Below are 12,912 nucleotides of genomic sequence, written 5' to 3'. Positions count from 1 at the left end.
AGCAGGAATACAACAGCAGTATAGAAGGGGTGATATAAAAGAGATGTGATTTACACAGACATGTACATGTAAAACCTCAGTATGTAGACCTTATCAATATTTTCAACCATAGAAAAAATTTTTAGCTCCCAAATAACCTCTTTGCCTCAGTGAATGAATCCAAACTTTCCATTTTAATGACAATCAGAAGAAAAATCAAGTAGAAATGAACTCTCAAGAAAGAGATAATGAGCAAATATTATTACCCTCTTTTTCAGATGTTTGTCACACACAAGCACACCTCCTGGTGCGAATCAATTTAGCAGTATTTTAAGCTAGTCTGTTTGCTTTACTCAAAATCATATTTATGGGCAAGAGAAAACTAACTTTATATATCAAGCCAAGAATTTATTGCTAAAATAATTGAATATTCACAGTCTTACCTGTCAAACCAGAATAAATCCTAGAAAAGAAAATGAGCAGTTATTAAGTAATTTTATTTACGTGTGAAAAACTGAGAATTTATTGACATTCTTGTCTGTTGACATGGGGATCGATGTTCAAAAGAAGATCCATCTTACATCTGACATATGAAACAGTTGTCAAACAATTGGAACTCTATCTTATGCATCCACTGGGTTTACTTCAGGGGAAGAAGCTGCATAAGGAAGAGAAAGCTAAATCACTTTGAAGTAGGACCACAAAGTTGTTGCCATACATAGGTGACATTTAAAAAATTTGAAATAATTTATTCAGTGTAAATAACTGTATAGTAAAAGGCAAATAGTTTTATCTGTTGGATTTAAGGCCTCAGAGAAATGAAACAATTAAAAACCTGGAGCTGACCTGACAGGAAGGTGTGTTAAAATATGGTAAAGTTAGAGGTAAGAACACCACAGTAAAATTAAAATATAATTTTAAACCCGTCCAAATTTATTAAAACAAAAGCAATAGAAAAAATGGCATAAAAATCTTACTTTTGTGTACAGCACAAATATAAAGGTCTGGTTAGAGTGGTGGGTTGAGCCTGGCAACTAAGTACCAACCAGAGGGTGAGAATCAAAATGCCAAAAATCAATGAAGAAAAATGGATCACGATTAAGACAGTTTTATAAGTAAAGAAAAAAAAAAAAAAGAGATGCAAAAGCAACAACTTATCACCTGCCACCCACAGACTGATGCCCAGGCAGTGTCTGAGCAAAGGTTATCTAGGAAAAGCAGCATCCTCAGTGTGGAGTCATATGGTGTTAATTATGCCTTTGGTCAAATGGGGTCAGTTTTCACAGCTGTGTCCCCTCCCAGTTTCTTGCCCCCTCAGCCTACTCACAGGAGAGAGGCAGGGGAAGAAGGCAAGACACAGTAAGAAGCAGAAACCCTTGGTCCTGTGCAAACAGTTCAGCAGTGGATAAAACACTGGATTGTTATCAATACCATTTTGTCATAAATCTTAAACACAGCATTACACAGGCTACTATGAAGAAAATTAACTCAATCCCAGACAGACCTAGACAATTGAAAAAAAACCCCAAATAAACAGTCTGCTGGTTTTTTCTGTCTATTTTATAATAATTTAATAAATAAATATCATGGAAAACAAAGGCTTTCCTCACATGTGAAGTAGTCATCCTTGGTAACGTTAGTCAAATATCTACATTTTCAGGACTGGATGGATTATTTCTGGTCCCCAGTAAAGGCAAGATGTGCATAGATATTTCTTTTATGTCAATTTATTTATTTAACATTGTGAGTTTTATCCTAAATATAATGAAGCTAAAATATTAATTTGATGTCCCAAAGAAAAATATTTTATTCCAGCCAATGTAGAACATGGCCAAATGTTGCATTAGCTACCATCTGTATCAACATATTGTCAGCCAGGTGCAAATGCTTAGATGGCAAATCTGGCAGCCCACCTTCTAGTTTTGTTTAAACAAATAGGTTTCTGTTCCTCTGGGATCCTTCCTCTGCATAATGAAACTCTTGGCATTCAATCTTTTCAAAACTTATAAAATGACATTTCTTTGCTTCTATGCATTCATACACTGGGGCATTTCCTGAAAGTGTTCAAATAACTTTAAAAGACTCACCCAACTCACAAACACATCTGTCAGAGTTAGTAAGTTTTATGGAGCAATCCTTGCAAATGGCAGAGAGTAGCTAAAATTCAACACGTATCTTTGAAAAACAACGGCAGAAAAAAGTATCATATTTTCATTTTATAATGTACCTTAATTCAACATTATTACTCTGTCATCTGAAGACAATAATTATGTCCTTCTGTTTACGTAAAATGTTAAACTCAAAGTCCTGCTACAAACAAAATGAGGAAAGTCCCTCATATGTGAAACGAATAATTTACTGTTAGTCCAACTAAAGTTTTAACAGCCTTATAGTCTGACTCATAAGTATAGTTACCAGTATTATATATTCACAGTCCAAACCAACACAGAGAAGCCTCGATAAACCAGTTTAAAATGTTGCTCGAAGGCTTTCCTAGTATCTGCTGCACTGCTGGGTGGTTTTATGCAAACACTGCTCCTGAGACTCTTTGTGTTTGCTGGGCAGGGTTGAGAAGGTTTTGCTGCACCACCCTGAAATCTTTCCAGGAGCGACATCACTAACAAGGAGGATTTCTTCCTTCCTTTAGAGGAAGGTGAAGATCTGTGTACTGTATTCCTTTTCAGTCTTGGAATCTATTTACATTAATTTTCCCAAATTTCTTAGCACAGTCTGCCTATATATTCTTTCTTTTCATTGACTTTCAACTATTTGGCATTTCTGTTCTCTGTCTAGTAGCAAAACTTAGTGAAAGTGGAGAAAGTTATTTCTAGAGCATCAAGGCAGTGTCATGTTCCTGAAAGCAGTCTTTGAAATAACTAATAAAGTCACAAAAAAAATTCAAGTATCTTTTAACATAAAATATTATCTGTTGTCTACATTAAAAATTCTGTGGTTCTAAAAGCATGTTCTGTGGTTAAGATAAATAATATTTTTAAGGGTAATTAGTATGTTACAAGTTTTTTTAATGTGTAAATATTTATATGTAAATAGAAAAACAGAATACCCTGAATAAAGAAAATTCACCTTATTGAAATGTGTATACATATAAGTATTTGCTTATACTTTCTTACAAACTATACCTGGTATAGGCTATGTACTATGCAGAGATTTGTCCAGGTTGTCAACCATTCACTGTTCCTCTGGAAATTTCTGGGAAACAATTTTAACTTTGTATCCCAACTCTAAAATTGGTTTAAATGTGACAGTGAAGAAAAAAAAAAGCAAATAAACATATAAACATTTCAGAGGCTCAAACAGGGTCTTAAAAAAATTACTATTTTAGTCCTTTAGTTCACATGTATGGCAAAAATAAACTGTAAATATGGACTATCAGAGAATTAATAAAAAATCTAATCAACCAATGGCTTTCAGTTGCATGTCTGATGAAGTGTTAGGTTTTGGCACTACTTGCGTCCAGCCAGTGAAATATGAAAAAGATCATATTTCAATCATAATCATTCCTATATATCCATCTTATTGTTAAACATATCAAAAAGCTAAATTTTTTTAAAATAAATTTCAAATCATTCTCATGCACACACACCACTTTCAAATCACTCTCATGTGCACACACACCACTTTCAAAATTTAAGTTCAGCAATTTGGCTTAGATCCAGCTCTGTATTTTGCACCATAGTGAAAATTTTTCATTGATTTTAAATTATATTTTACATATCATACTACATTTTATATTAAATATACATTATATTCTATGTGATTTCAAGAAATATGTACCTTATGCATCACATAGTTTCTTATGTGTATATATATGCATATATGTATGTATATATGTATACATACAAAATGTTAACCAAGAATATTTCTGTAAAATTAGAGTTTTTTCCAAGGGAACTGCATAGGCATGCTGATTTGAAAAAAACTCTGTAGAACTGTGTGTATTATTGTGTGTTCTCTTCATTCTTACAATTACAGAAAAAAACCATAGGTTTAAGGGTTTTATTGCTGATATAATCACCAATTTTTATTTGTTCTGTGGAAGATCCTACCACAGACCAGGATATAATTGCACCTTAGTTTGCCCCTTCTAAGATTACCAGTTATATATATGATTGACAGTTTTTCTTACAGAGGGAGACATAGAAATCTATGAACAAAAATTTCATTTTTATGTAAAAGTCATATTCAGCCACTCCCTTGCTACCCCACCAGTGGGAGTGGGGAGAGAATCAGAAGGGTAAAAGATAAAGAACTCATGGGTTGAGATATGGACAGTTTAATAGGAAAAACAAAAGCCACACGCCCAAGCAAAGCAAAGCAAAGCAAAGCAAAAATTTCATTCACCTCTTCCCATGGGCAGGCAGGTGTTCAGCCATCCCCGGGGGGTGGGGCACCATCACAGGTAGCTGTGACTTGGGAAGACCAATGCCATCACTCTAAATGCCCCCTTCATCCCCCCACTTTATATACAGAGCATGATGTCACATGGTCTGGAATATCCCTTTGGTCAGTTTGGGTCACCTGTCCTGGCTGTGTCTCCTCCCAACATCCCAGGCACCCCCAGCTTCCTCACCAGCATGATAATACAAAAAGCAGAAAAGGTCTTGGCTCTGTGTAAGCCCTGCCCAGAAATAACAAAACTTCTCTATATTATCAACCCTGTGTTCAGCACAAATCCAAAGCACTCATACCAGCCACTGTGAAGGAAATTACCTCTACCACAGCTGGAAACAGCACCATTTCGAACAGCAGAAAGGAAACAAACAAACAAACAAACAAAATCAAAAAAGCCCCCCACCTTGTCAAAGAAACAAGCTCCACTAAAATATGATTTAGCTTTATTTTCAAAAGTAATAGCATATAACTATATTACTCTTGTTAACATAATGAAACTGAAAAATATAAGAAGAGTGAGGAAAGGTAGCAGCATGCAGAGGACGAAAAATTGGTGTTTTGTACTGACTCCAGCATTCAAAAAAAGATTTCACATCTCTTCATCATCAGAGAAGAGAAACAGCCCAATGCAAAAGGCACAATGTATGTCAGGTGGGCTGTGTCCATGCAAACAAGAACAGACACAAGTTTTCTGCTGCAAAAGGTGGTTCTAACCACATACAAAATATGGCTTCATAAGATAAAGCAAAGACTGTAAAACACATATTTATACATAATGTTATTCTGACAATACATTTAACAGTAATTCTACACTCTAATAACCCTTAACAAGAGCCAAATACTTTCATGGACCCCACTTTGTGTTTCCATACAACCTTTATGTCATTTCTATAGTTGAAATTGTGTAGTTACACATCATTCAATTATGTGAGATAACAAAGAGGTTTGTTGTTCTTGTTTTAAACTAGGAAATGTGAATTAATTGAAACCAAAATTCTTTAAGTTAACATGGCAATTGCCAGAAAACTCTTATGAAGAAGTAGCAGATGTTATTTTCCTTTCAAAATCAAGAAAAATTGCACTGTATCAGGCTCCAAATATCCTGATGTTGTGATAAGGGTGCTTATACTTAGTATGATATTCCAATATTCAAGTGTGAGTTTAACAAAAGTGAGCTACTTCATTTGAGGATATGAAAATTCAGTCTGTTTCTGGAAATGCTTATAATAAAATTTTGTTTTTCTTCACTGATGCAAGATGTAGTTCTCTAAAACCTTCAAGGAGATTTCAACTCCTTTTGAAAAATAACAGTTTGAGAACTTTTAACTATTGTATTTTTAATCTGGAAGTAATTTTCTGATTGTGGAGGAATCTCGTTGCTGTAGAATATCAGCAACACAAAAATACTGCATACCAAAGCATTTAATCATTTCTGTTTTCATTTCACAGGAATCCAAAAACCACAAAGAATGGGAAAAAAAAAAATTAGCCAGGCTATTTTAAATCATTTATATGAACTAGACTTAATTTTGTCTGCGCTAGAGCTGAAGGACTGAACATCAAATAGTATGATTGTTACTAAGCAGATAAGTAGGCAATAGGGTCTGTATCAGTAAAAATCTTCCCTCCATCAACTCCTGCCCCACTCAGACACGCACTATCTGCTGATACCTTCCCAGGGACTGCAAGGGCAGGCTCTGACACCCAATGGGTCTGCCTCGAGCACCTTCCTTGGGCCATGTTCCGTGCCCACGTAACCACGTTCCTTCAGCCTCTTTCTCAGGAGGTCTTTCAAACCAGGTGTCGGCCCAAGCCACCAACCAGGTTGGTTCGTAATGATTCTGTGATCTACCTTTCCAGCAGTTTCAGTTTTAACTCTTCAGTTAATTGTTCACCTGTGGTTCACACAAAGGCACCTTATTCTCTGTCCTTGTTTGCATTTTCCTGTTCACCCTGGCTCACCACACTTAGCCCACTTGCACTGAACTCAGCTCCTGGCCAAAGTGATACCATCATACTTCTGGATCAATTGCTGATTTATGAGTCTGATGTCAGGGAACTCTATCTGACTTTAAAAAATTTTGGATGAGACTGAATTTGTTCCTCTTTAATACCTCACATGTTTATATAGATTTGTCCACAGTCTCCAAGTAGTATTGAACAATAAATAAATGCTTAAAAATTAGGTAAACAAACTGAATAATCTATTTGTTTCAAATATCATTCTTTTTCCCAGAGAGACTTTTTAAAAGAAGTTTCACTTTCAAAAATGATACTACAAAATAGTGAATAAATATGTGGCTATATTTATCAATTCAGAATTATTTCCACGTCAAACATAATGGTTATAAACACAAAGATAAAGGTATCTTCACTAAGTTCTGAAAACTTAGTCTGAGGTCTGACAACGCATATGCATTTTTCCTTTTTTTGCCTACTCTTTTCACTAGCAAGAGATGAAAGTCAATAGAGGCTCTCAGTTGCCTAATACCCTGCTGCAGCTTGTTTTCTGCCAAAGTTTTTGATTACAAGAGAATATAACTGAGTTCCTTATCCCTCTTTCCTGTGGTATGGCATGCCAGTCAATAAAGAATGGTTTAACTACTTATTTAAGTGGCAGAAAATTATTGTTGATCTGAATGCATGCATGGGCACTGGTGCTCAACTGCACCCAGAGAATACAAGGTGACTGAACATGCTAGGTGGAGGCCTAATTTCTGAACAGGGAAAGGTATGTTTTAGTGTTTCTCCATCTTACCTCAATTACTTGTTATAAACAGGTAAAAATACAATTTGGAAGTGGGTATTGTTCAGCAGTATATTGGACAGATGCTCTTCAGCTCCAGGAGGTTGAAGTCTGTGGTTTTACTAAAGCATCGTTTCATAAGAACGTTCTCCAGAAGGACATTGTCCTAAAGGACAGATCTCAAAAGTGACACCACCAGTGCTTTCCATAGACCTGTCTGCCTACAAATAGTATTCTGGCTGCACTCCAATCATGATCAACAAAGACTAGAATTGCTCGGAGACAAAAAAATATTTTGCATATGTTTGTTTTCCAGATGAGGATGTATAAGACTGAATAAGTAGACATAGAAAGAAAAAGTACATTACAACTATATTCTGTACTACAGCTCTTGTATTATGGTCTGAAGGATTGTAGAATTTCATGATTATATACTAAATGCTTTTCTGTGTACATAGTACCTGACACCAGAGCATGATGCCAAACTACTAGGTTCTGTATCAAGGAGAGAATGTTTCCCTTTCCTTTACAGGAAATATAATGTATTTTCAATAGTTTCTGTCTTTGAAAGCAGAGTGGCTTCCTTCTTCATATGCAGTCCAGAAACGTTTCAGTTTCTTGTTGCCTGAAAAATACTTTACACTATGTTTTATTCAATAGAACTCACTTTACAAAATTAGAAATAGCATGCAGACAATCATGTATCTAAGGCTGTATCATGGTTTTATCATTATGAAGCATGACATACTTCCACTGAATTTTTGTTTTGATTCACAGCCTAAGTGAGGTGTGTTCTGTGTTTACTGCATATCATTGTGTAGAGCTTAAAGATCTTTTCTGAAATGAAAAATGTTACATATATTAAATATGGATTGCAACTTATTCAACATCATTCATTATTTATATTAAACATACTCTGTTTTCCTAGGGGCAGAAACAAATATTTATGTTAGGTTAAATCTGGTGGTTTTCCTATGCAGCAAATCCTATTCCGATCCAAATCTTTTGGAGTCAGATAATTTTGCAATTTGGATTTCATGCATACATTGTTATGATTTTGCTATGCTCTTAATATTTTCCAGAAACAGTTGTAATTAATAATGTACCTATAATACAACAATAAAAATTAAAAGTACATAAAATCTTCCAAAAACCTGCATGCAGATGTAAATGCACTACTTTTATTTTACTACTTTTATTCTCTAATAACTGCATGTAATTTCTGTTGACTGATCAGTGTTAGAATGAAAACACTAAACCAGTCTAAATGCTTAGCTAGAAAGCTGAGCTACAGCAGTTCACCAAGCAGCACCTAATCTGCTTTAATTGCTTCTCATTGTACCAGTTTGATGCAAAACAGAGATTTGTAGTCGTATTTTGAAACGGTGGTACAGTTTTTTGTAGATAGTGTAGTAGTTTTTACAAGTTCATAGTATGTATGAGTTAAGATACATATAATAAACAAAATTATCTTCTTTATTGAATGTATGGTACCTCAAATTCACATACTGTCAAGGGTACACATGATAAAATATAGTCATTCCTGATATAAAATGTTCTGGATAAAAATGGATTATAGAGGTTGCTATTAAGTCTGTGTACATAAAATTATTATCTACATTTTCAAACTCCAAGAGTTCTAGCAAAAAATATGAACATACATTTCCCCAACATTTCTTCCGTTTATACAAAAATCCCTACAGACCTGGAAGTATTACTAGGTGTAAATTTCCTTAACTTGCATACTCAAAGCAACATTAATTAGTTTGTTACTAATTAAGAAGCTGATTTGAAATTTGATTCATGAAGTAATTGGAAAAAATCTACCTCCATTTCAGTTTGACATTGCAAAATTACTTCCACAAGGACAGCTTCAGTGTATATTAAAATGAGGAGTGATAATATGGTAAGTACATATAAATGGAATCACACCAGATTTGGGAAAAAAATGTTCTTTCACTTTAAAAGGAAGGATTACAGTTTAATCTACTCCTGCTGTTTTAACAAAAGTATGGTTGCAATAAGGAAGTATGAATTACATGGCTTTGAAAAAATCAGGTTTGAAACACTTTCACTTGACTTTTGGTGACAGGCTACTTTATTCTGGAATGCTGGCTTCCAGAGTAAAAAGAGGATTCACTGAGCACAAGTTCCTGCAGCTCTTACCGTGATAATGCTGCCAATATGTGTAACAATTTCCCCTGTCAACATGTTTGTAGTATAAATGAGCAGAATATATTTCACCCATTTGAATGGGTAGAATGAATATATTGCATTTTGGCAATTATCTCACAATCAATATTAAGTCCTGTTTGATATATTGTCATATTATTAAATGAAATTTATACAGCTTTAAGCTTGTTGCCAGAAGTAATTTAGCATAATTTAAAATTGCCTTTTCTAAATGAAAAATCTTTAATTCAGTTCTTTTATCTGAGCTGAAGGACAGATGAGGTAGGACTAGTTAAAACATCCAGAAATTAAAGATAAGATTGTAAGCAAATTTAGGAGTCCATATATTTTCTTTTAAATTGATGCTCTTAGTATATCAAAATTAATATTGTTCTCGGAAGTCTCTGAGCCCCAGCAATGAAAATACCACCTTAGTTGACAATATTTTACACTGACTCAAAAGGAATGTGCTAACACCTTCAAATAGAATGTCTTTCTGTCTAAGGTCAACAGTCAGGATTGTGTTATTTTTTGAAATCTTTTTTTTATTAATAAGAGGTTAATCTAATTTTCTGTGTATTTGGACTTGTTTTTTAAATCTACAAGTAAAATTTATGCTTTTAGAGTAGTGTCCAGCTTCAAGAAATGCAGATGTCTAATGACACAATGTCTACCTCTATGCCAGGAAAACCAGGTAACTTGTATGTTCTTTCTCCTTAGACAGATCTCTAAAGTATGTGATGAGCAGAGAACTTCTGAGCTTCCAAATATTCTTCTTCCATCAATATAAAAAAAGCTGTAGCTCTGTGAAACCTTACTATCTTCACATTAATGTCTAAATATTAAAAAAAAAACATGGAAGAATTGAAACTGGCTTGCATTTAACTGAGCTGTAAAGGAAAATACTGCAGGGGGCAAGCAGGGATGTTTACTCCTTTACCTATCAGAGGCACTATTCTCATTATCACTGCCAAAGTGTCCTAACCCTTTTCATTTCAAAATTTTGTTGTTCCTTTAAAATAAGTATGGATTTGCATGTATTTATTTCTCTGTTAAGCTACTATACCTCACTCCTCACAGCACTGAGTTGGAAACTTCCATGAAAATTACAGTTGATATAAAATATTACCTTGGCAAAAAAACCCCCTGAAAGCATGTCAGACATTTAGCCTCTTACTAATTACTGTTACAGTTCAATGTGTTTTTATCTAACAAAGTGTCTCTAAGAAGGTCTTAGAGATCATGTGATCTCTAAGTGATACAAAATGTGACTGCACTCTATGGAAAACTTAGGAGAAACTCATTGTGAAGTAGCATACTTTAGAACATGACTTTGCATGACCAATATTTTGGTGTGAAATTGACACTCACAGAAGATGAAATGGAAACCTAGTCTCACCAGATGAAGAACTGAAGTAAAACATGATTCTGCCTCACTATCTTGTTTAGATTATGGAGGTAGAAAATTTGGTTTCCATACAAATCAAATTTAAAATCAGATTATTAAAGAAATAGGGTAATTATGATAATGTGTGAATTTTTTTTCAATTACTATTTTCAGTAGCTCGCTAAAAGTGCAATGAACTTTTAAAAGTAGACAGCTGGTGACAGATAGAAAGATAACCAAGAAAAGATGACTAATGGAGAAAAAGGGAGTGAGGCAGAGAGAGACTAATTTGAAAAATGTGTAATGTAGACATCTGGCCACTGACAGTGCTGTCATCTGCAGTGGTGACTTGGAACTGTCACTGGAAGCAAAGCCTCATATCACCAAAAAAAAAAAAAACCCAACAAAAACCAACAGAACTATAAATAAATATATATCTAAATAGTGAACTAAATAAATCACAAGGCTGCGGGATACCCTAGGTGAGGGAGGAAATTTATCTCACTGTAACTCCTCTTTCATGTCTGACACATGGCATTCTTGAACCCATGGCTGAGTTCCCTTTCTAAAGAAGTACTTTGAAGTTCTCAGTCTTATATATGTAAATATTTGCTGAACCTCAGTCTCCCCCATTTCCACTGAACAAATAAATTATTGCATTGTGAATTCAGACTCTTTCTGTTACTGTCCCCAAATACTTCTTGTAGATAATATGAGAACTCCACCATTTGACATAAAGAGAAGCACCCACGTCAGAATTTGGTTCTTCTAGAAGAGTGGAGAAGTGGATTAAGTTCTGAGAAATGTTTACTGGCAAAAGATTCCCTCCCAGATCCCAGCCTGATATAGAACTCTGATAAAGATGAACTTTTTCCTGATCAGATCCCCTAGAATCCCCTAAAATGCTTTACAGTATTTAGTTTAGATTAAGTGCTTTTTAAAAATTCTTTTACTAGTCAACAGACTTCTAGCCATGTTATTTAATGAGCATGGATACTTTGAAGGCATGGCCTTGGACCACAGCAGTGTCTCTTTTGAATCTTAAACCTTCTATTCTCAATTATCTGCCATCTAAGATTTACTTACTTGGCAACAGTATTAAGGTCTTAGATGCTCCTAACTAACTTTCTGACAGGAAATAAAATTACCTTATACAAAGGTAGCTTAGACTCCAGACAAAACTACACATATTGTTAAAGGTGACAGGTTTTAATACATTAACCAAAACGTACAAGTTAACTTACTTCAAAAATATCATGATGAATTTAAGTCTTTGAAAACTTCACTCCTGTGACAGATTACCAGTGGCTTGACACCACCAAAATCAAATTTTGCTGAATTATTACATAATTGTTTTTCTTCAGAAAGGAATATATGGGAAGTTTTTCTTTCTTGTCTTTTCCTTGACCCTCGCAGTTTCATTATTAACAAGTCCTAATTAATTGTTCACTCTAAGGGGAAAAACCCCTTTGACTTCAGTGGCAGTGGAATTAATCCTAATGGTGATAAAATATATTCCTGGAGCTACTTCAATGTTTGTGTGTGACTAGTCACTACTTGCCTTTGAAAGCTTACACTACACTGCTTTAGCAGTCAGATAAAGAAGGACCCTGTTAATTTCTACAGGATAAATTTTATTCCTATATATATTCCTCAAATATGCTAAAATTTCCTATTAAAAAACAAACAAAAAAACAAGCACAAAATAAAACAAAAGCCCACATAACCAATTTCATAAGGAATATACTTTTTACCGCTCAGTTACTTGTTGATTGATTGATTAGGTATTTTGACAGAACACTTTTACATCAAAAATAAAACATGACATCAAGATGTGAGGTTTTAACAGGGAAACATGAAGGAAAATCATGAAAGCAATAAGCAAATTTAGTAAACTATTAAACAGTAAATTATGCAAATAGAAAAGCAGAACGAAATAAGACTAGGGAATCTGAACATTAATTTCTTCCCTGAAAATCATAGTATATATTATACTTTACATATTACACACATTGTAAAAGCACAGGCAGTCACTGACACTAGAAAACATCACAATAACAAGCAAAAGAAAATATAAAACATATTGCATACTAAACTAGTTATATTGAGGTTACAGTGTTTTCTAAGCTTGTTCTCATCTAAATTAGCAAGGCTTACCACCACTCAAATCTAATTTGAATTGTTATTTGCAGCCCTAATTGCCAAAACCTCTGCA

The 12,912-nt window shown here is 34.3% G+C and overlaps 1 protein-coding gene across 1 annotated transcript in view; it reads left to right on the top strand.

The window, feature by feature from the left end:
• The window catches only part of LOC108449117 (RNA-directed DNA polymerase from mobile element jockey-like), a 41,181-nt gene that overhangs the window by 18,664 nt on the left and 9,605 nt on the right, over positions 1-12,912 (top strand). The window contains 1 exon segment of the mRNA XM_017744284.1: positions 9,935-10,004. Within this exon segment, the coding sequence (XP_017599773.1) occupies positions 9,935-10,004 (70 nt within the window).

Source organism: Corvus brachyrhynchos, unplaced genomic scaffold (genome assembly GCF_000691975.1).
Source record: "Corvus brachyrhynchos isolate BGI_N302 unplaced genomic scaffold, ASM69197v1 scaffold17, whole genome shotgun sequence".
In the NCBI taxonomy this organism is placed as follows: Eukaryota; Metazoa; Chordata; class Aves; order Passeriformes; family Corvidae; genus Corvus; species Corvus brachyrhynchos.
Note: the sequence above shows the minus strand (reverse complement) of the source record. Positions and strands in the feature narration are given on the sequence as shown.